Source organism: Trichoplusia ni, chromosome 3 (assembly GCF_003590095.1).
Source record: "Trichoplusia ni isolate ovarian cell line Hi5 chromosome 3, tn1, whole genome shotgun sequence".
Lineage (NCBI taxonomy): Eukaryota > Metazoa > Arthropoda > Insecta > Lepidoptera > Noctuidae > Trichoplusia > Trichoplusia ni.
Genome location: NC_039480.1, coordinates 17,797,481 through 17,821,535, shown reverse-complemented (window position 1 = coordinate 17,821,535; position 24,055 = coordinate 17,797,481). Strand labels below are relative to the sequence as shown.

The following is a 24,055-nucleotide window of genomic DNA, read 5'->3' as shown; positions in this document are numbered from 1 at the left end:
TAACTCAACTCACGCGTATTTTCGGGAATTCCCGACTAGTTCGTCTCGCGATCCCTCTCAAATTATAACTAGCCTTCTGAACTAGTATCATTTAAAGTTTAATTAACTGAGAACATAGACACGTGTCTGAACTTAGAATGTTTCATAAACGATTTGTCAAATTGATAAAAGACATGGCTTCAAAGTTGGTAATAGGTCTCATTGTCGGTTCATCGACTGCTGTCTATAGGATTCGGACTGTCAATTTCTTAATATGATGGATCGATTCATTTACGATACTTGCTTGACTTCCTGCTTTTTATGAGGCAGGGTAAATAAGTGAATTGTGTGTTTTGTGATGGGCTTTATTGCAACTTATGGGTAACTATGATATTAAAATAGATATTTAATTCAACGATTATGACCAACATGCTTCTTTCTTTATTGAAACGATTTCGTACAAATACACAAGGGTCTTTATGAACTTTCAACATAAAAACTCACCCCATCTTATTGACTCATAAAGAGCATGTGTGTATTAATAAACTTTCGGTGCACTCCCGTCGAGCTTATCCCGATGTTTAATTCATATAATTTATAGATCTTTACATACTGAATTCGGTTAAAGCCTTGTAAGTTTACACACAGGTAAATCGGCTTTATATGTATTTTTATGAATTCTATTAAACAAAGAACTAAAATTTGTTAAAGTTTGTCTTCGAAACCCTAATGATACTGACTGCAAAGCTTAAATACATTTTGAAGGCAGCATAGGACTAGGAACTTTAATGGAATGTGTTGCTATAACTAGCATTTAATAAAAGTGGTTATTTATTTTAAACTTGCATATGTTTTAAAAATTTAATTAGTTTAATATAATATAGTAGTATCTTGTATCCTACAACAAAAACATATAACACAATGTATAGTTACAGAAGCAAGGTCAAAGATATAATTTTAATGCTTCATACACTTAAATTGGCTTGTCGCTGTGACAATGAATATATTAGCCTGAGTCAGGATGCATTAATTTAATGAGTTAAGAGAACTAGCTATGTATTTTGTACAGACTATATTTTTTATGGAATTCATCTGGTATTGGATTGCTTATTTAACTTTTTCCTTTGTTTTACAGATTGTTAAATACCCCTAGAGCCCTCAGGATGAACACTCCTGCAAGTGTCCCCGTGGAGAAAATGAGACAAATCCTCACAGAGGTAATAGACATTATAGAGTCTCCACAGTATGCCAGCAAGTTGGACGAGGCTAAGGAGGCAGCTGGCAATGAGATGCTCAAAATGATGCAAATGGTTTTCCCAGCCATCATCCAGATTGAAATTGAAGTTATCAAACGTCATGGGTTCAGCAGTGCTAGAGAAGGTAACAAAAATAATACTCTTTTTCACCAGTTTCCATGTAATTAACTGCTTGAAGTAACTGAGTAAAACTTGAACATTTTTTTTTTCCTTCCAGGTATTGTGCACTTCACTCAGATGGTTCGCCAGATGGAGACCCAGGACAGTGAGATAGCTCGTCTTCACGCTCAGATCAGAAGCCACTACATGCCTCCCGTGTCTATCAGCTCAACAGTCGATACCTCACTGTAAACTGTAAGTTACGTCTGTAGTCTAAATTCATTCATCCTATAATTTTAGCTGCCTTTCCATTGCTATGGCTAACTCTGTCTTCTCTACCTTTATTTAGCCATTAAACTGTCAATCATTCCTCATACTCCATGAATATACCATAGACTGGAAAAATACTGTTTCAGTGTTGTTTATGTTTAAAAAATAGTGCAATATTACGTAAAACCATTGTCAGGATTGGAATGACAGGGTTTTGAAAAATGTGGTTAGTTTAATTACTAGACACATTCAAAACAACATTTTTTTGTGGTTACCATACAGTTTTATTATTTCTGAGAAGTATTTAGACACTGCACGATTATTTTTAAATGAACTCAGCTGTAATACCATGTGCTTTTGATGTCCTATACCTACATAACACCTTTATAGACGCCTATGACGAAAAAATCATTGTTTTTAGGTAAACGCCGGTATCTCTCCCCGTAGCTGTCGCGATGTCGTCAAAAGCACATAGAGATTGGGCAACATACATTACATTCATTTCTTTTGACTTAATACCGAACAATGTATTACTAGAATTTATAAATTTAATAGCATTTATTTTATAATAAACTTTTCTATATTTATTTACGTGTATTTTTAATGACCTATGTCTTTTCTAACTTTTCCTATCAACAAAATGTAGATGCTAACTTTTTGAAATTCGTTAGATAAATTGTGTTTACACTAAATAAAATCATTAACTTAATACTTTAAATGTTAACTACTTGAAATTCCTTGAACACTCTGAATTAAACTCCCTCTATTCCAAAATTCAACAACAATCTTAACCTTTCATAACAGCAGATGTTCTGGAGATAACATATCTAGTAGGATTACTTGCATACTGCTAGTTAACATTCATAGCAGTGATATTACTATTTATAACGTTGTTTCAAGTTTGTAGACGTTGAGCAAACAGCCACCAACAATGCTGATAAGAACTCAAGTAAACTCGTACTACTAACATGTTTAGAATAGTTTACACTCATGAATTTTCCCAGCTATGTCATGATGTATCCCTTCAAAGTATATGCGTGGTTTTGTGTAATGTAGTACTTATAAAAACATATTCGCCTTCAGTTTTCAGGTAGCGGCAAGACACATGAATCTCAACCAAATCTCAATAATATTACAAAACAACAAAATGAAGCGAAGAAACTATAAGTACTTTGTGTGCGCGTGTGTACTAGTGTATATATACTATTTCTTTGGTGTAAGTGACTATTTATTCTCGAAGAGTTTCGAGGATGACTTCGATTATCCTCTCAATGTGGACATACGAAGTATAGTGAGTGACGTCATGCTCGGCAAGAAGATAAGTGTGACTCCAATCAACTACTACCCCTACAGGTTCTTGACTAACTCCGGAAAATGTTCTACAATAGAAAAACTGGACTTGTTCATCGTGGTCAAGTCTTCCATGGATCATTTCGGCCACAGGAATGCAATACGACAAACTTACGGCCAAGAAACCCTACCAGGACGAACTGTCAAAACTTTATTCTTTCTCGGAATCGATGGTCAACCTAAATCTGATCTACAAAGGCGAATCGATCAAGAGATGGCTGAGTACAAGGATATAATACAAATCGATTTTAGAGATCATTATTATAACAATACTATTAAGACGATGATGTCGTTCCGCTGGGTGTACGAGCACTGCTCCACATCCGACTTCTACCTGTTTACCGACGACGATATGTACATCTCCGTCAGAAATCTACTGGACTACGTACACGAGAGGGACGAGGCGAGCCAGACTGAAGCAAATCCATCGAAGGAAACAAACGAAGTTGAATCTTCAGGCGTCACGAGAACAGCTGATTTAGATAAAGACCAACTTTTCGCTGGATACGTGTTCAAGTCAGCTCCGCAGCGATTTCGGTCGAGTAAATGGAGAGTGTCGCTCGACGAGTACCGCTGGAACAAGTGGCCCGCGTACGTCACGGCGGGCGCCTACGTCCTCTCCAACAAATCTATGAAAGTCATGTACATCGCTAGTCTGTTCGTCAAACATTTCCGGTTCGACGACATTTATTTGGGCATAGTGGCCAAGAAAGTTGGCGTCACCCCAACTCACTGCCCAAACTTTTATTTTTACAAAAAAGCTTATAGTAAGCTTAATTATAAAGATGTTATAGCTTCTCATGGTTACGGAAACCATGAGGAGTTGATAAGAGTGTGGAATGAACAGAACACTGTTGTGTGACTTGTATTTTGTGTTTTGTAAATGATTGTACAATTTTTATCATTCCAAAGGAATTGAAATTATTTTGACTAAGCTCATATGGCTTTTGTGCTGGCGTCTTAGTTGGTGTAAGACGAAAGAAAATTAAGGCCTAAATAAACAGTTTTACGAACATTACAACTGTCGCAAAATAGGCTCATGGCAGAAAAACTTAGAACAAGAAATGTGATCACATTTTAAACAAAAAACTTATAGTAACTGCATGATGTGCTTCGTATATAATATACATGTAGTTTAGTTGCTAAGTCATTTCTTGCCTTGTCTTTATTACTGTTATTAGTAAATCTAATGATTCCAAAATATAATTCTTTATTTTGTATATCTTCGTAGTCGGCTGTTTATAAAATACCATGAAATTTTAAACATTTTGATTTATTGTGCCGACGCAATATCAAGATATTACCATATTAGGAAATACATTGATTGGATCAAGTGTAATGAACAAATGCTCAGATTATGGGTATTTCAAGACTGACCATAGTTAATATAGGTAGTACATACAATTATGTTAATTTATTACTTTCGTTTTAGCAGCTTAGGTTGGCTATACGCGGACTGTAAATTATTAGCGGCCTTTAGTGTTTTTTTTTTTATTTTATGGCGGGAAAGACGCATTTGACATGCTATTTCTATTAGTAGACAATAAAAAGAAATAGACAGCTTGAGTAAATAACACCGTATATGAACAGTCATTAAATTGCAGCTAAGCTTGCTTGCATTTTAGTTTAACCTCAATAGGTGTAAAACTCATGTAATCTATCTCAAATATGATTCGAATAGATATTATTTTTATAAAATACATGTGTGTAGTCTGTATATTTATCCAATTTTTAAGTACAAGGTCTAGCATTTAAGTTTTGTACTTAATTATAGATTATTATATACACGGCGATATTTAGGCGTCTAAAAGCAGCGCAGTTCATGTATCCGACGTAAAATACCCCTAGGCGCGATTATTTTTTTTTTTCATCAACTAAGATAATAAGCACGAAGAAAATTAAACAAGAGAAATCTGAAATATACTCTTAAAAATGATAAAAACGCCGCCGCCCACGCCCCTCGCCATTGTTACAAGGCTCGGACCGCGCTCGCAACAGAGCTGTGTTTCTAAAAAACTACGAATTGCATCATAATATTGAATAAAAATTGCATTTTTTTTTTCAAATTACTATATAATTACCTATTTTTTTATCATGAACGTGTTCTAGTCATTGGATACATGAACTGGGCTGCTTTTGTAAGACGACTAAAAAATCACGGTGTATATTATTATTATACATAGCCACTGTTTCTTTTTTTTAATCTGGTTGTGTTTGTTAATGTTTAAATATGGGGTTTAATATGCTTATATAAAGGGTTTATATTTACCACATTTAAATAGGCTGTATGTCTAGTTTCTGACAATTTATTTTATGGGTTTTATTTACAAACATGTTTTCACGTGATCCATTTAATTTCCTTTGAAATTCATATTTATAATGAAAATAATTCAATATTTTTCACGCACCTTTCTACTGTAAAATAGCCTGTTATGAAATGTATTGAACCTATTTACAATCTTTTTTAGGAGTGTAGACCGTCGATATGACATAAAAATGTTTTCTTTATTATACCAATATGCATCTGTTACTATTAAGATTATTTCCCAGTTCCACTTAATTTAAAAATATTCCTATGTATGTACTATGCTCGTATCTTCTGTAGACTATACTTTTACATATTTTTGTATTAAAAGTAAGCATAAATAAAACAAATTAAATTCAAACGGTAAATATTTTTTATTTTATAATCCATTATTATAAATAACCTAAGGTAACGATTGTATATTTTGTTATAAACTTTAATGGCGTCATTATCATTAGAAAGAATCGCGATATTCTCAATATCGGTGATTTAACATACACTTGTGACTTTTGATCTATCAACTCAGCCTATCACGGTCTTCTGCTAAAATAAGGCACCCCTTAATCAATTTCTATTATATAATAATCATAAATAAAGGATATAAGGTTTTTACACATCTGAGACCTTTAAAAACGAATGCTTCGAATCAGAGTGTCCATAACAATCTCTTTTACATCAAGTATTTGTAACTGTAGTTATAAAAACGATGACTTCCTACAGTAAAAGATATGTAATAATACATATATATATATATATATATATATATATATATAAAAATTTGCCCAATTACGTGTACATCTCATAACGCTATAAAAAAGGAATACGTATTATAGTAATTATTATTCTAATTACTAGCATTCTTCGTATAAAATTATTACACGTGGAGTTGGGTCAAACATTACAGGTTACTTACGTAAGACAATATACAAGATATTTGACTTAATTTTTCATAAGACCACAAAGGTTATCTTTATCCATAAGTGCCATTACCATTATTAAAAAAGGTTATTTTTTTATGCAGAGTAAATCAGATACAGTCATGATCTCTATTCAATTCTGGATGTTCCAAAGCCACGACAATACTTCATTAAAATAGTATTTATTAAAAAAAAACAGGTTATATTGACTTTCTACTATCATCAAGTGTTACAGCCACTAGCATACATAGTACCATTTACTTTCTCTATATCCAGGTCCCAGTCTCTTCTGCTCTAAGCAGCAGCAGCATCTAACTCCTTGAAGACATATGTGATCTTCATGATGGCGAGCCACAGGTCCTCATCGCTGATCTCCCGATGTATCGTGAACCTCAGCGTCTTGCTGTTGAAGTAGATCGCTTTCACTATCACACCTTCGTCGTTTGTTGTTTTGCAGTCTCCCTGGAATATAAGACGATAAGATTAATGTACTTGTATAAAGTTTTTTGTCAATACTTAATAATTACTTTAGGATTTCACATTTCTCATAATAAGTGTTGGTAGGATAGTAAAGGAGAATATTTAGACATTGTTACAATAAAAAACTCACACGGAAAACCTAACAAAAACTTATAAGAAGGATATCTTTTTCTATATCACAATTCGTATGCTAAGAAACGAAAAATAACTTAGAACAAGCATTCACAGTGGGTCACAGAAATGCTTGTTCTTAGATGCTATGCCCTTAGATAAGGTTCAATGAGAGAACCTAAATAGGAGCAGTGAGTGAGTGCCGTACCTGTGTCTCAGCCAGGCAGACCTGCGCGAGCCTGGCCACCACCTGCTCGGCCGCGAGCGCGCTGTGCGGCGGGAGGCGGACCAGCACGATGTTGCTGTGCTGGCCCTCCACGTCCACCGTGAACGACTTCAGGAATAAACCCTCGATCACTGAAATAGTAGGTTATAGAAGTAAGTGCAAAATGTGTCCAATCTAATATATCATCGTATCATGTTTGTGCTGGCCCAATGCTGACAAGAAAGTTAGTTTTGAACTGGAAATGGTTAATGACCCTTATGCCATTATTGGGAGTCGGATCTCCTCATTTTCCTGTGGGAGGCTCATCTGTACTGGGTTGTCTTTTCAGGCAAACAGGGTTTCTTGAGATCTCTTTGTATTTTTTATGACCATGTTAGAGGAGGTCGGCCACTAACTTTTTTTTCTTCTGACTATTTTACTTCAAAATATCAATTAATCAATACCAGGAAGCTACCTTAATGCAAAACCCGCATAAATCATAATTAGCCATCAGGCTAACTAAAGTTTAATTATGAAGAAACACAAACACATACTAACCTTTAGCTAATATCTGTGCCCGCTTGTGGTCTAGTTTGAGCAGCGGCACCACTTCATCCAGAGCCACTATGGCGGCGGCGGCCAGGACTCCCGCTTGCCGCATCCCACCGCCTAACATCTTGCGCATACGACGTGCTCTGGGGAATAATAACTTTGTTACATTTACATTCACATTTATCACTCTAAATGTCGGGTCAATTCGAAAAAAAACATAATAATCATCCTTCGGTCTTTGAAAAAGGGATGCTGTAATCGTCGAATACAATTTGCAATCCAGATAACCTTGGTTGAGACTAACCCGCCCAAAAGTTAAGTACTTGATACCTACAGACTTACATAATTTAAAGATACTTCAAAACGTTTCATTTTTAAACCCTACATTGCAACATAAAAGCTTCGCACAGATGATGGATCATACTAACTGGTCAATAAAGTGATAGGAGCCGACGAGTGCGGATCCCACAGGGGCGGACAGACCCTTGCTGAAGCAGACCGACACGCTGTCGCAGTCGCGCACCACCCGGCCCGGCTCCTGCTGCAGGTGCGCGCACGCGTTGAACAGCCGCGCGCCGTCCATGTGGATGGGCAGGTTGTGGCGCTTGCAGAGCGCTGAGAGATCGTCCAGGAACTTTAAAGGTAGGACCTGTAAGGACGAAATTGTTTACGGTAAAGTCGCGAAATTATCTGCCTAGCGTTTTCCTTACTTGATTGGAGTCGGCTTCTAGTCTAATCGAAAAATTTAAGGATGGAATGAAATGGAAGCGTTTGTACAGCGGCAAATGTTTGAAAATTATGCGAAATGTAAGCGTGCATCAAATGTGAAAAGAAAATAAACGATCGATAGAAATGGTGCGTTGCTTGTTCTAATTTAGAAAATTGAGAGCAGCAAGTTATGAGACACTTTAGTTTTCTAGTCTTCTCTTTCTTACTAGTCTCGTCACTGATAATTCTGAACTTGACACATAAATGCTTTTTGCATGGTGTATCGTGTGCTATTTCGAGCTTACATCAGGCTAATGTCATCTTGCGTTTGCTTTTATGCTCATGATTTGTGTTTAAGCGAGTTCGTCTACCTAAAGCTTTCATAAAAGCGTGATGATGAGAAGCACTGACCTTACCGCCACAGACGTTGTGTGTGTTCTCCACAGCGACAAGCGCCGTGAGCGGGTCGTGTGGCCGGCGGCGACGCGGTGGCGCCTAAACCGAGGGTCTGTGTCTTTATGAAGATATTAGAATGTACTTCTACCGCGAAAATATCTCCGTTTCAACAGTTTATGATCAGAAAGACAGAAGAAAAGAACAGGTTTGTAACTGGGCAAAAAGGACCTATAATAGAATGTTTAAAGGCAGTTTTTGCTAAGCCTGTGTAAAATTTTACCACGGGATAAAGGCCTCCCTCTTTTCCATCCAAAGAACCTTTCAGATTACTGGCAACGGGCGCCCCTTGGATCTAACAAAATGATTATACAACCCTCACCGCACGCGAACTTAACGACGAAGACAGTGTTCGTTGATATCTCCAAAATATTCCATTTATACTACTGCTAGATCACACTCATGATGCAGCCGATGGAAACCTTATTAATGAATTGCTTATATCCCGCACAGCATGCATCGACAGCTCAACTTCATTCTACTAACCTTACCGCCGCAGACATTGTGCGTGTTCTCCACGGTAACCAGGTTGGTAACCGGCTCGTGCACGTCCGTGCCTCTGATCCTGGACTCCAGCTCCTGAAGGTCGAATGTCCCATCAGGCTTGTTGGTGAGGGTAGACAGGAGGACACCAGCGACGTGTGCAGCGCCACCTATCGTTATTAATGTGTTAATATTGGACACTTAGCAGAATCTTTTAATTCGATATCCTTTAGTACCGGATTGGAAGCAGAAGTCAGGTGAATTCAAAACGACAGATTTATCTGCTGAGATCATGAATAACAAAAGTTACTGAGTCACAAACGTGGCAAATACCTTGTTCATATTTGTAGATATGTGATAGATTCCCGACGAAAGCCTCCGACCCTCGTTTATTGCAGTGCACCATGACTGAAAACAAATAGTTTAACTTATAATCGCTTATCTAACGCCTATCGTAATTTATGTTTTTGCTAATATGGGCAAGAGCATTAGAGAACACTCTATTTCGGCAAAGTCGCAATCTTGATAACATATTTGGTGACCAGTGAGCTACACGTCATTCCAATGATGTCGGTTTATTTCATCATGCCAATAACCGTTATCAAACTTTATCTCCCCACCTCACCTTCTTCCATTATTGATCGATCTATTTATACCTAATTATTGTAGTGATTATTATCAAGGAATAGGAGCTCTTCAATCAGATCTGATTTTGCCTTACTTTTTTCTTAATTCCGCTGATATTACTAATCTAGATTTGAAAGGTAGGTATTTATCGTAAGAACGTGAGAGTGGGTAACTTTTATTGATTGAATTCAATCTAGGTAAAAACCTTCTAGTTATATAAACCTTGTTTAGTGTACCTATGTTCCTGTATAAACATTGTGCCGTTTTGTCACAGAAAAAAGTCCCTTAACCGGCATTGCCGTTGCCTCAAACGGCAAACCAAGATTGGCAAATCAAAATTAAACGGACGAAAAAGATGTAGAAGATTTTAATGTAACCTAAGACGGAAACTAGTCAGACTTGAAACCACATCTTCGGCGAATAAACGCAATAAATAAATTGTTGAATAAAATTATCATTATTAGTCTATCGTTCCTTCAAGAACAGTACATCCTGGCAACAAGATGATTATACGTGCGTTGACTAGCGGATGACCACAATCATTCACAATCGCGCTGAATTAGGTAACTTATGCTTGGCCGTTACATACAAATTGATCTGACGAACGCACTGCCAAACACATGCCTTGCGATTGTGTTGACACTTATTTAGTAAACTTATTAGTGACTAATTTGAATTTATTCGACATTATCCGTTTATTCACAATGACTCAGTGGTTGAGTTACTGGTACAGGGAAGGGAAGGTTTAGAATAACTTTAATACTTCGTTTTTTCATTTAAATGCTTAGGTCATCACAGCCCAGCCTTTTTATTGTATGTTTTGATAATTGTCATTTTTATTGCGAGTCAGAATAAAAACCTTTTGGGACCCCAATCAAAATATGATATCTTATTTAAATAATTGATGACAGAACAAAGTTAAAAGGTCACTTAAAATGTGCGTAAGTACATAATTAATTACTGAACACTGACAAGGCAAACTTGTGTGCCCATATATTGGCTACAATCAAACGCATACATGCATAGGTAGGTAGGTACTATTTATAAAACGTGATCTTCGACAATATATCCAAAGTTGCGCAATATTAATATTGTTTTTTTTTTTCATCAGGTAAAAATTAAGAGAAATATTTAAATGGCATTGATAGAGGAACTTTAGATTGACAACCATTACTCGGTCATTTTCGCAAAACAAATGTAGATAAATATTACGCAGTAAGTAAACGTTCTATTGATGGTAAACAAAACTCTCGCAACAGGTTCTAGAAATCGTGGATCGAGTGTCGTTGCCTTATGTTTAAAAAATCCGGTTATATCAATCTTATTGAGATTTAGGTACTCAAAACCAAGTATGAAGGTCATATACAAAATGTATTGTCCTGTGAAGTCTGAACTCTGAAAATACTAAAATAGCTGCCGAAACGTAGACTTTTTTATTGAAATTTGTCAATGGACTGTCTTCTGTTTTTGTCGATTGTCTTGCTTTTTATATTAGCGTCTATGTCGCTATTCGTTCCGCTTTTAGTATTATGCTGTTGCTGAGCGAAACTTTCGCGTTTATGCAGATTTTCGAGGGATTTAAATCTACAAAATATGTTTTATATTATTTTCTTTATTAACGCTATGCCTTCAGTAGAAAGACCGAGTGCAAGCTGGTTGTGAAGTTCCAGCAATAGGAGCGAGTTATTATTGCGGGTGTCGTAGTGCAAGCGAAACCATTTAATTCGCTAATTGGACACCATGTTACAGTTTTGTTTACAACTCTTTTGTATCTTGTCAGGTAGTGTCAGGCCACTCGTGTGATTACCCCTTTAGATACAATATGAACGGAAACCTAATAGCTATAGGAAGAAGTCACCTTTGAAGAAAAAAATGTGAATTTATGAACGTTAAGGTTGTTGTAACTTGTAGGCTACAAATTAGTAACTATCGTAACTATGTTTTATACAGAGCCAGTTAACACAAAAGTATTCGGTGGTAAGGACCTATCAAATATTATTTTTACTGTGTAGAAAGTAATATACGTAACAATGATGACAACTATGCAATTATTAATCATTGTATTTTTGGAAAAGGTAAAAATTGATAGTCCCTCGATCAAATAAGTAATGAATGGAGGATGTGAGTGTAGATTCGTTTCTGATTTCATAAATTTTATTATTTTGATTTCATTTATTAAATTGGTCATTTGTTTTAACTAATGATTCGTTATATATATAGTACATAATAAGTACATAACGTATTGGGTTGCTAGACATATAGCTTGACGGCTATCGTCAAGCGGTTCAAAAAACAAGTAGAAAAAAGTGTTCCAAATTTAAATCTAAGGTGACATAATAGAATTTAAATAAGGTGTAATAAGGTGTAACTCTTGACTTTCGGTACTTGAATGAAATCACTCACTTGCAATTAAATTAGCCATAGTACCAGAAGGTACGAACAAGGCCGCCTGCTTCCCCAAGATAGCTGCTATCTTACTTTCCAGTGCATTTACTGTTGGATCTTCTCCGTAAACATCGTCACCCAATGCAGAATTTGTCATGGCATGCTTCATAGCCTCAGTGGGCTTTGTCACAGTGTCGGATCTCAAATCCACAATGTATGCCATTATTTTAATTTAAAAAATATATTTTCCCGCAAAATAACCCACTAACGCTACTACTCAGACTGAACGCCGGCAGCTGAATAACGTGAACGTCGTTGCAACAACACGAGTTGATTTTAGATAAAATTGTATCATTCTCGTTCTTTTTATCATTCCAAACTCACGCTTATCATTGAACCGAGAAGTCGCCTTGAACTAAGATAACTTACAAAATACCAAACTATTAAACAATCGGTCATCCTGTCCTGTACTTGTACTTTTATTAATGTTTTATTAATTAAACTAAACAAAGTTACTCGAATGCCTCGTGACAAAGTAGAATTAAAAAGTTTTCAGTTCGATATTCAACTTTACGCGGTTATGATAAAAGCTATAATCAGTAGTCATGGAAAGTGTATATTCGAGCCATGATTTTTATCATTTGACAGCTGAAGTGAAAATGCAGATGATTAAATTAGTTAGTCGACTAAAAAAATATCTTTTCTTTTGTGAGCTAACCGACAGTCTGTTCTTTTTATTCTCAATTACCCACTATAATAGACAATTTTTAGATACAACTGTTATTAACACAAAACATTTGTTATTTATTATTTTTATTTATATTAATAAAGCAAAATAAAAAAATACTATGAGTTGCAGCAGGTGTTAACAGATTTACCAGTAGCATAAAATTACTGAGCAACCGCAAGAAAATAGTCGGGGTATGAGAAAATCCCAACTGTTACACTGGTTACTATAAAAATTAAAATAAACAATGTTATTTATTCGTTATAATGTTTTAGCTTCTGATGCAACCACTTCGTTAATCAAGAAATTAAATAATTTGGGCATCAGTACTGGTTGAAAATGTTTTTGAAATAGTAATTTTATTAGTAATGTAATCCGATGACGAAAACTTTAGTCAGTTTTGTTTTATGAACGCGTCCATTATTTGTTCTCAGTTACAATTGAAATGACAGTTGTCACAAGCAATTTTGTCCTTGGTCACTGATTCGTTCAAATCTCAAATGTAAACGTAACAGCCAATCAGAATGGAAAAGATTTAACGGTCATCATTCATAACTAGTAAAAGAGATCAAACCTTAACGACAAGAAAGAAGTGTCGGCAAGGAGTCGTTAGCTTATTTTAGTTGTTTTTCAATTACAAAAGTGTATTTTACGTAGCTATTTAAGGTGTGGACATGTATAACGCATGTATATAATTAGAATAATATAACAATCAACTTTCAAGTTAAGCAAAACAACGCAAATCGTGTTCTTATTTTGGCTAAATTCAACGTGAATCGGGCGTCGACCGGTCCATCCCTCCTACCCGTAACCGTCGCCGCCTGCCTGTGCTGTCTGTCAGTCTCGCCTCTATACTCATTTTGTACGTATCGGCGCCGTGCGCGGTCACGGCAAACGCGAGGCAATAGTACAACGCCGTGTGTATAACGATAAGTAGGAACGTGTGTTGTGGTGTGCCGGTCTTAGTGACCGTTTAATGTGGTATCTAGTGTCGGTGTTGAGCTGTCGTACGGGCCGCGCGGCGTGATTGGGCGGCGCGATGGTGGACATGGATAGGAACGATCCGGAACTCCGGTACTTGTCGGTGGATAGGAACAGCTTCAATGACCCAGCCACACAGGCGGAATGGACGCAGAAGAGGCTGGTGTGGGTGCCCCACGAGAGCCAGGGCTTCGTGGCGGCCGGGATCAAGGGGGAGCGGGGTGATGAAGTCGAGGTGGAGATAGCAGAGTCAGGCAAGAGGATGCTGGTTCCTATTGATGACATACAAAAGATGAACCCACCTAAGTTTGACAAAGTTGAGGACATGGCCGAGCTGACCTGCTTGAATGAGGCATCTGTTCTGCACAACATCAAGGACAGATACTACTCAGGCCTGATCTATGTAAGTATTCCACTCTTCATTATTGCCCTGAACTTAAACATTTTACCGGAGTGCATCACTCACAGTCCTGTATAGATAACCAAGTTACTTTGAATTTTGCATTCTTATCTAATCTATAAAAGTTTTATTATCAATCTTAACCTGAGCTAGGTTAGTGCTGTGTATGAGTTTCATTACTTTGTGTATGTAGCATTCTTTTAAGTGGTTCACTGTTAAATTATTGTTTTTGCCTGTAATTATTACTAAACTTCATAACTACATTATCATTACTAAATCCAAATATCTTTACAGTACCATAGCAAACACACTGCGTTAATAGCAAATTTTTACATGGATACTCTCTAACACTCCCTTCAATAATACTTTACTCCCCAAAACATAGACAATAATGAAACAGACTTCATATAACGCCGCTTTGCATTACGCTAACAAGGAAACTAACACTAATTTTACATACAAAAATTGATTTAATTTATTAAGTCAAGTGCAGAATCTTAAAACAGAATACTGAGCACCTTGGGTATATTGAGTATATTTCTTACATTCCAAATGAAATTTATTCAGATGTAATAATTACTACATAGTAAAACTTTAGTCAAACTTACATCTGTTTTAAAATATAACTTGCATTTGAGTCACCTGTGTTAGTTCAGTTGCTTTAAATGGCATGTTTCTGGTGTAAAAATGTCCAAGTGGTAATCTCTTTTAATCAATTATTAATTATTTTTCATAATTATAATTATTTCTTAGAAGTTAAACTAAGCTATGTGGACAGGTAGATTGAATAAACTAGCCCTGGGTAATAACTTTGTCATTAGTTAAAAAAATATTCAAAGTTAACTAATTCATATGGTAAATATGAATTAGTTAACTCTGAATATTTTTTTTGTCATGTACATTGTTAGCTAATATTGAGAAGACAAAACTGGAAAAATTCTTTATTGAAAGGAATAGTCATATTACCAACTCTAGGTGTTAATCATTGAGTTGTTTTGGCACATTTTAAATATGTAATGTGTATGGTGTGTTGTTGCTGTGTTAACAGTACATCTCCCTTTAAAAAGTATAAATAATACTTAAACTTAACTTATCCTTGTGTTATTCCAGCTTAATTAATATCAAACCAGGATAAAAATCAGAAGAAACTTATTTTCAGTTAATCTATGATGTCACTGAATAAACCTAGCAATGTATTTGTCACAGATAAATGAAGTACAGGAATAGATTATCAGTGCTTACATATTGTATTAATCATTTGATAAAAAATGTAAATACTTTTTTAGTCATTGATATTACCTAATCCAATTTCTTTGAAAATGTTACTCATAATTTCGATATGACTAGATACAATTTTAGAATGTTTGCTAACTTTGATAATATTCACTGTTTAGATACTATAAAATATAAATTTGATATGACTAAATGTACAATTTTGGAATGTTGGCTTTCTTTGATAATTTTGTTTAGATACTACTGAACTTCTTAAACCATGATTTGGGTCCTAATAATGTCAAAAGATATTTGTTTTTCAAAATTCAAAACACTTTGTGATCAAGACCAAAATTTCTCCATCAGTTTCGATCCGATGTGAGTTAGATCAAAATACCAAACTTATATTTATAGTTATGCAATTACCGTTTTTATTAAGAGTTATCTATGAATTTAATAAATGTATTGTGTAGACACTGTATTCCACAAAGTCCTAGTTATACTCTTGCATTTCAATAATACATATGCAAACATGAAGATGAGCGACAAACAACATAGTAAACAGATGGCCTTGTATACCATCAATGTGTAAGGTACCTCATCACAACATGTCCAACCATATGGTTCATAACCACAGCTATTCATGAAAGTATAAAGCTAATGACACATTATAGTTGTCCTAATATGTCCAGATCACACTGGCAGGCATTGCCTTTCATAGTACTTGTTACCAATTTACAAATTCTTATATGGCGGTTAACATAAATTAAGTTTTATGCTGCCAAACTTGATGGTGTGGACAATTAAATAAATTGTTGATAAGTGTTAAGGATGTGTGATGTTTGCCTTGCCCTTATTTTTTATGTAAACTGTTACATTAGTTGCTAAAGGTACTTTTCAAATGTTTTTTCTGAGTGCTTACTTACACCAGGGATACTAATTGTCCTATGTCCTTTTCATACCAATTATCGCTTTAATACCATAAAGAGAGGCGTCTTAATTATAGGCGCCAAAAAAACTTTTCTGCAGGGGCTGCCATTACTCTTTTCAAAATTACATCTTAAGATTAGTAAAAGTATGCACTGAAATATAGACAGAATTTGTTATATTACTGTACATGTGAGTAAATGACAATCTGCTCAAAGGCCGATGTGTCGCAATATCTCGATCATACACTTAATATTTTATTATCCGCCATATTCAGCTGTCCGACTCAACAGGTATCTGATAACAGCTTACTTCGTTAATTTTTTACTGTTCTCATTGGTCATGCAACAACCTCTACGTAATCGATGTAATTAATTATGGTACTGCAGTTTTGTAATTCTTATCTATATAAATAAATTACCTCAAATTAAAAGGCCTGATACCCGCCAGACGGACTCGCAAGCAGGGTTCCGTAAAAAGTTCGTTAACATTGCATTACATTACGCAACGTGTCGTAATTTTAAACCAATTTGTTTTTCGAAAACATTTATTTTATTTGCGATATCATTTTATATTAACACCTTCATTATCGGACAAACAGGCGCCAAAATGACGTTTTGTTTTTATTAGTAAGGACCCTTAAAAGTACGAGCTACGTAACTATCTTGTTTCGAAAGTACGTCTCAAATGTCAGCGATGAATGATGCTATGTATGGATTCAATTTATTTTTTTATGTTTATCGTCGACACTCATTCGTTTCGACTCAAATCGAATTGGTTTAATTTTAATGCGTAAAAAAAGGTTCATTTTACATTAATTCAAAATTTATATTTATCCTTCATATTTCTAGTTTACATTGGTGTCATAGTACGATGATTAAACGTAATACAAACTACCAGTCTGCTCCCTACAGTTTCAATGTTTATTTGTACTAAACAATAACTGTATTCGAGTCAAGTACGTGTCGACTCCTTGCGCCATAAGTGTCATCAATTAAAGCCATGTTCGCTGTATTAATGGGGCGTGAAATCCTTAGATTTACATAACAAAAGGTGCCACTATTCACTGTCGGACTCTGACCGTCAACGATTGTGTTCGTCGTTGCTATTTGCTGATCATGATCTAGTCCTATGACGTTTGTAAATGGAGTACAAACTCGTTACGGTATAGAACGGAACTTTTAGCTGAGTGCAGTATGAACTGAACACACAGGACGGTAAAGTGATAGATAATTGCTTAGTTCTCTTTGGCAGCTAAACGGTCTCATTTCCTTTACTCCTTCAAACCTTAGGACTTTTCAACGTTTTTCTATGAAGGTTTATTTGCCACTACTGTATGTAATGTTGGTATACTTGGTATGCTACGCCTACGACACTATTTCAACCTAATTCCTTTAATTAATAGTCACGATTTGTGTAGGATGTATAGCGGTATCGTTATGATTTCCTTTTAATCGTGCTTACTCGATAATAAGTTTATTTTAAGACTTGACATGAAGTTTTTACCTGCGTCTCAGCCTTGAATAGATTAAAATACTGCTCCTAACGTGTCCTTAAAGAGTTTATCTGGAATCTGGTCTTCGTGTTTCGTGTCAGATATCAGAAAAGTTACAGCAAAAATCGTATTTATTTACTGTAACAGTCGCATGAGGTCAGCATTGCGCAGGCAAATTTCGTTAAAGCCATGGTGGGCCCATTTAAGCCATAACTTCCTTTTGCGATTCAGTTTTTAACAATGGTGGTCTCAATTCCACCGCTTTTTGCCTTTATTGTTAATTTTCTTCGCTCCTTATGGCTTAATGTTGTTTTTATAATGCTATAATGAGCGCGTTTGTAAGGTATGATGGCCTCGTATGTGGTACTTGTTAAAAGAAGTCATCAGGTTAATGAGCTTTTTGAAATAAATGCTTAAATAAACTTGTATATCTAAAATAGCAGTCTCATTGAAATCAGGCTTTATCACATATTACGTCACGTTAGGAAAGTACTTATTATTTGCTGTTGACCCCTTACTAGATAGTTAAGATGGTCGTGTGCAATTGACAAAGTGATAATCAAACTATATGCAGCTTTGACGGTGTAGCCTGTATATTTATGAATCGTCATCCTTAAACCGCCGAGTTTGTCAAATAATGGTGATCGCAATACTGTACTTCATTATATCGCGAATAACAAGTTTGTATACGTACCGAAGTATTATGAGTACGTATATGCGAAAATATTTTCTTGTTTAAAGAATGTTGACCTCTGCGAATAGGATTAGAGGATTTGTAAGTTGGAGTATTGTATGGTGACGTCATCACTGGTACGTATGTTGATGCGTTACTTGAAGGTTTTTCCTCGATATAAAATATTTCTATTATATGCAGATTGTTTTACATAGCTGTCTCTTTGTTCGTTACTTATCAATTTAACAGATGAGTCACGTCTCCACAATGCCGATAGTAAAACATCGTCCGATTGCAACAAAACGCTCTTTATCTTCCAAAGAAACAAGATTTAATTTCAATTTCTTCATTAGAACGAGCATCGGGTACCAGGGCAACATAGATCCGCGTAGTTTGTCGCGAGTCAACGAAATGTAACGCGACCGATTCGAGTGGGCGGTTTATAGCTTAGAAGGGTTAAATCTAAAGCGTCGTTCGAAAGTTGTTCGAGTTAATTCAAACGTTTGGCTAAAGCGTCGTGCTCGAGATGAATGTCAAGGTGAGGCGCGCTGCCGGCCGAAACGGCCGCGGGTGTCGTTGACCTGGCGGTGGCGCGGGGGATGAGAGGGGGGGGGCGGCCCACGCGAATATGTACGCTACGTTTCAACCTCCACCGACGTTCTAACATCCTGGTACTTGTGGCAAACTTGACTGTTAGTCCTTTTCACTCTCGTGGGCTTTTTACGATACATTTTTGCACAGTTTTTTATTTGCTGTTTAGGTTACAAACTCTCTTGGATGTTTTAGAAAGTAATTCCTTACGTCTTTTGTTAAAACGCCACAATATTTACTACATGTGTAAAGTATTCGTAAGCAGGGTGTTCTGCAAATATTAATGTTGCGGATTTGAAACACGTTAACACGCACTTTGATGACGAGTTGTCCAAAGTTAGCCGTAACAAAAAGTTTAATTCTGCTGTTTACGAAATGTTGCCAAGTGTAAAGTTCGAAATTACGCTTATCCGCTCCTGGTTTAATGGTGACTATCGAGAGTCACGTTTACGGCCGACTACTCGTCTGTAGGGAGGCGAGTTATTTCGTAAACACGACTGTTATATCACGTCCAGACATAGAGATAGTTTAGCCTGCGATGGCACTATCTTCGCTATCAATTATGTCTGAATTTTTGAACTTCTAAAAAAGCTAAAAAAGGCCACACTTCTTTGGCAGCATGCTACTATTTCACGTTTCACGAGCTAGTGGAGTGCCTGAAAAGGCTTGAATAATAAATAGACTGAAACTTTAACATGTATTGCATACCAGGTTTAGCTGGAAGTGGTAAATAGGATCTGTTTAATGCAAAGGCTAGGAGCTTTTAGTGCCAAGGGTGGGTGACTAGGTAGGTAGGTAGACGGGCATTAACGTTAACACTGACACGCCTTTATTTGTATTTTCAAAGTCCATGTAATTATTGTAACTAAAGTATGTTTTATTAGGCACTAGTTCGGGCTCTTATAACTGCTCACTCAGTTTAGCTTTCCGTTGAATCGTATTTTACAAACATGATTAAATCAGTTTTGTCATTCTTTCCTGTGTGTACCGTTCATCTATAGCATAATTATTAATTTATATGTAACCAGTATTATCCTTAACGCTTCTAATTATAAATGCAAACGGTTGGGTACTATTCATCCTCTTAACAAACTACTTGTTTAATAACCCAAGTTGAAAACATCCAGAGATTAATATAAATATTTTATGATGTCGACCTTCCCCGAATAATTGAGTGTTCGTTGCGTAGTTATTATCATAAATATAACATTAGTTGCCTGCGATGAAGTCACTCTATATTCGGGCTTAATTTACTTTGATACCATTAAGTTACATTATTTGGTCGTCTAGCAAAATTTCACCAAGAGTGATATATAAGTGCCGATTATATGTTGCTAAGTCCGGGATATAAAATAAGGCTAATCTATACGTAATTCTGTATTGTCATATCATGCAAATTTTTGCATTGATAAAGCAGATTTTGATTAAGCAAGGTCGTTTGATAAAAGTCGATAGCTTAATTTCATAGAGATTAGCTCCAAGACACAAATTTAATAAGACATTCAAAGGAAATTAGTCTTTAAATTTTTACGTCCAGTTAGATATTAGTTACACCACAACAAAAGCAAATGTAGCAAAATTGTGTAATTATCAGCATTTTATATATCGCCTCTCTAATGATCCAATAAATATGAATATGCTGTCGAAAACTATAATATATGGCATTTCCTTAAAAAACTAGGTTGTATGTTAAACTAGTATGTAAATAGAAAGGTCAAAGTGTTTCCTGTCATTAAGTCGCGGACGCGATCTCAATAAAGAATGAGAAACAAATATGTAAAGAATTTATTTTTATTAGGGAGTAATAAAAATTTCAACGATTCGTATAGCAAGCTCTGTTAACTCATTAATCCTGTTCAGCTCTGCCCTTAGCACTGTGTATCATCTTAAGCGCAGTCAGTGTCCAGAATCCGCATGTGGCATCTAAAATAGAACACAGATCGCAGATAGCCGCGCAGACCGATTGTTACGGCTTAAACAATCGACAGTATCTGTCTTATCTGCCTCTTATCACGCCGATAACACACGAATATTGTATGAATAGAATTTTATAATCACTACATACTAACTGGATCTTTTTGTTTTTAATGTATTCAGGGTTAATGTAGCGCGCCCGGTTGTTAATAGGACCAGTCTCCTATAACCAGTGTGACTTCTTTCCTTTATTTCTGTTAGATAAGATTCATCTCGACACTTTCTCATTACGTGAGTTTTGGTGGCACATACCTTGCTCTTTTCATTACTTTACCGTTTTGGTTCTTAAGTCATAATGCCCGCTATTTATTAATCCAGGAATTCACATTTCACAGCACTGTAGCCACAGTACCACTTAGTCATCCATTAATTTGCCTACCCCTACTTTAAAACCAATCAAAGTAAAGTCTGTACGCGGCGCACCCTCTGCAGACACCCCCCCGGGGAAGCAGAGGGTGCACGGTAGGTGCAGACGGGGTTATGAAACTTTCAGACGGGGGATTGTTGACGCAGGATATGTCCGACATATGGCTTGTAATTCGTAGGGGCTTCCCGACGAAATATTACGGGCTTTTCTTTCAATTTTTGATAGGAAGGGTGAAAAGCTATTGAAAAATGCAGGTGTCATGGGGGATGAATTGAGGTAGGCAATGCCTATCATTGAAGTGCACTGTTTCAATGTGACTGCATGCCAATTATTTAACATTGTCAGAGGGTTATTGACTGATCTAAAATAAACATTAATCGATTCTCGTTACGAATAATATTTCACACTGCATAAACAAGCAGTAAAGCTTGATCATCACACATAGGTACTGTAGTTTTATAACTCAGCAATAAATACGTCGTTTAGCACTTAGAATTCTATGTGGAATCCTTGCTGCAGCCTCGGCCTCAAAGTGACCCATCAAGTATTCAAACCACAAACGGAGCCGATGATCCTTCCCTGTTTCTATAACATCGTACGAGTCATTTTAATGCCACTATAAAAATCACAGATCCATTTTGTGGTCGTCAAAAACATTATGGTTGACGTCTGATGGAGAAAAGTATATTTGTTTTGGCATGCGAGCAACATGGTAATGTGTTGAAATACGATGCTGATGGATTACGACTTGGTAATGATATTGTAAGACATTTTGTTTTACTATTGTTATTTATGGACCGATTTGTTTAAGCTCTTCACAATGAATCCGTGCTTTAATAAACATTATCGTCAAAATTATATTTAAAAGTTTCTAGTTGAATCAGACACTTTTATGGAATTCTCTTCCATAAAAGATTCAACTAGAAACTTTTGAATATAATTTTCATTTAAATTCATGTTTCCTTTCCAAATAATGTTAGCACCTACAAATAGCAGTACGATTCCTAGAGTTAGTGATTGCAGAATCCATGGATTGATAAATCATGCGATTTCAATTTTTATAAGTTCTAGCAAACATTCCTTTTCAAACTTACAGTCGCTAACAGCTTTATCTCGGCAAATGATTCCAAATTATTCAATATCAAAAATGTTGCCTCCGGCTTGCTCTTCCTCCAGCTATGGATGCTGTTGTGCAGATACTAGTGCTCCGCAGTGCAGATACCGCAATGGACCAGGTATCTGCATAACCAAACGACGGGGTTTCAAAACATTCGCCAATTTACAAGTCGGCACGTTTTGGTTTTTCACTTAATTTGAGTAAAAGCATTATTTGAGATAACAGAGTTTCGAAATTGATTTAATTTGGAAACATACATTTTATGAATATAGATGATCAGTTTTAAGTTTTGCTCTACCAAAAAAAATTTAAACATTCTTTTGTCGTTACAAAATCGTTATGATCAATATTGTTTCGAATAATAATTTAGTATTTCCTTTTTCTTGTATAGAAACAGGTTTGTCTAACGTTTGTGTCCACATCGCTCTCAATCGGCTTGTTTAAGGAGTCCTTTTTAGGTAGAATCAAACTAATTTTCTGAACGGTATATTTGGACTATACTCCTAAACACGTGTAAGCAGACTTATTGAGATGTTCAACCTATATATATACCTACCAACCTATACCAACCTATACGAGAATCTCACGCGTAGATACTGAAATTTATCTATTTCTAATAGTCCATGGTTTCTATTTAAAGATAGATGATGTAACCGATGTTTGTACACTGGAAGTCTCGATGGAATATATTTGTAGAATGACTTATTGTTTGTATTCTAAAAGCACTGGAGGAAGTTGCCAGAAACATTCACTATGTTGCTGATAAAGCAATGTTTTGGTAGATTCTGCCAAAAATTGTTTTAACACATCTATACAACGTGCAATTTACGCCCACGGTTATTCATAAACTGCGTAATTCATGTTTGATTAGAAAACCTATCAACATTTTCAATCTTGAAAATATTTTGTCCGTTACGTGCGTATCCTTAATTTCCCACAACATTCAAATTTTAACTCAATATAGCTTCCAAGTAACAGAAGGCCTTTTTAGTTGTATGTAAATCAATTCAAAACATCCATTCTTTAAACCTTCAGCGACCTTCCAGTAGTCGTGATCCACGATCGACCACACGTGCGTGCAAAATTAATACGGAATAATTACCTATGAATAAAACCGTTGTTCCACCAGAGGTTATGTTCTACCATATCTAGTGCTTATACTTAGAGCATAGTTATTTTTGGTCCAGTCACGTTGGTATGTTATCTGATATGTACAGAATGTGGTGAATGTCGTGACCGCTTTGATTAACTATTTATCTTCACGCATATTTATGTAAAAGGTGTTCAGCTGGATGGTAACTGGACTGATATTTACAAATTACATTAAATCGCTATAGCCCATTACTTATGACAGATTTGTGTTGGTAACTACTGACATTTTATTACGACTGACTGCAATTCTCTGACACTG

The 24,055-nt window shown here is 35.8% G+C and overlaps 4 protein-coding genes across 7 annotated transcripts in view; 3 read left to right on the top strand and 1 right to left on the bottom strand.

Moving 5' to 3' along the window:
• The first annotated feature begins 220 nt into the window (after window positions 1-220).
• On the top strand, window positions 221-2,805 carry LOC113492220 (protein C10). Of its 2 annotated transcripts, none has more exons than XM_026869591.1 (4): window positions 221-360; window positions 1,115-1,359; window positions 1,453-1,589; window positions 2,688-2,805. In XM_026869591.1, the coding sequence occupies exons 1-3, from the start codon at window positions 338-340 to the stop codon at window positions 1,584-1,586; spliced, it is 402 nt and encodes a 133-aa protein (XP_026725392.1). In that variant the 5' UTR covers window positions 221-337; the 3' UTR covers window positions 1,587-1,589; window positions 2,688-2,805. The 2 variants fall into 2 exon arrangements, with proteins under 2 accessions (XP_026725392.1, XP_026725391.1); XM_026869590.1 differs by lacking the exon at window positions 2,688-2,805 and adding an exon at window positions 2,026-2,191.
• Window positions 2,694-4,153, top strand: LOC113492219 (beta-1,3-galactosyltransferase brn-like). The gene has a single exon (XM_026869589.1). The coding sequence runs from the start codon at window positions 2,710-2,712 to the stop codon at window positions 3,814-3,816; it is 1,107 nt and encodes a 368-aa protein (XP_026725390.1). The 5' UTR covers window positions 2,694-2,709; the 3' UTR covers window positions 3,817-4,153.
• Window positions 4,154-5,927: 1,774 nt separating this feature from the next.
• Window positions 5,928-12,792, bottom strand: LOC113492217 (probable low-specificity L-threonine aldolase 2). 2 transcript variants are annotated; one of them, XM_026869585.1, is made up of 8 exons: window positions 12,199-12,792; window positions 9,502-9,576; window positions 9,172-9,338; window positions 8,644-8,727; window positions 7,953-8,173; window positions 7,531-7,667; window positions 6,976-7,124; window positions 5,928-6,638 (listed from the first exon to the last, which is right to left on the bottom strand). In XM_026869585.1, exons 1-8 carry the CDS (start codon window positions 12,401-12,403, stop codon window positions 6,471-6,473), a joined length of 1,206 nt encoding a protein of 401 aa, XP_026725386.1. In that variant the 5' UTR covers window positions 12,404-12,792; the 3' UTR covers window positions 5,928-6,470. The 2 variants fall into 2 exon arrangements, with proteins under 2 accessions (XP_026725386.1, XP_026725387.1); XM_026869586.1 differs by lacking the exon at window positions 8,644-8,727 and having other exon boundaries at window positions 12,199-12,787.
• A 684-nt stretch (window positions 12,793-13,476) lies between these two features.
• LOC113492215 (myosin heavy chain, non-muscle) overlaps window positions 13,477-24,055 on the top strand; it is a 72,604-nt gene continuing 62,025 nt past the window's right edge. For both annotated transcript variants that reach the window (XM_026869581.1, XM_026869582.1), the window contains exon 1: window positions 13,477-14,291. In XM_026869581.1, the coding sequence (XP_026725382.1) occupies window positions 13,947-14,291 (345 nt within the window). In that variant the 5' untranslated portion in view covers window positions 13,477-13,946. The remainder of the gene's footprint in view (window positions 14,292-24,055) is intronic.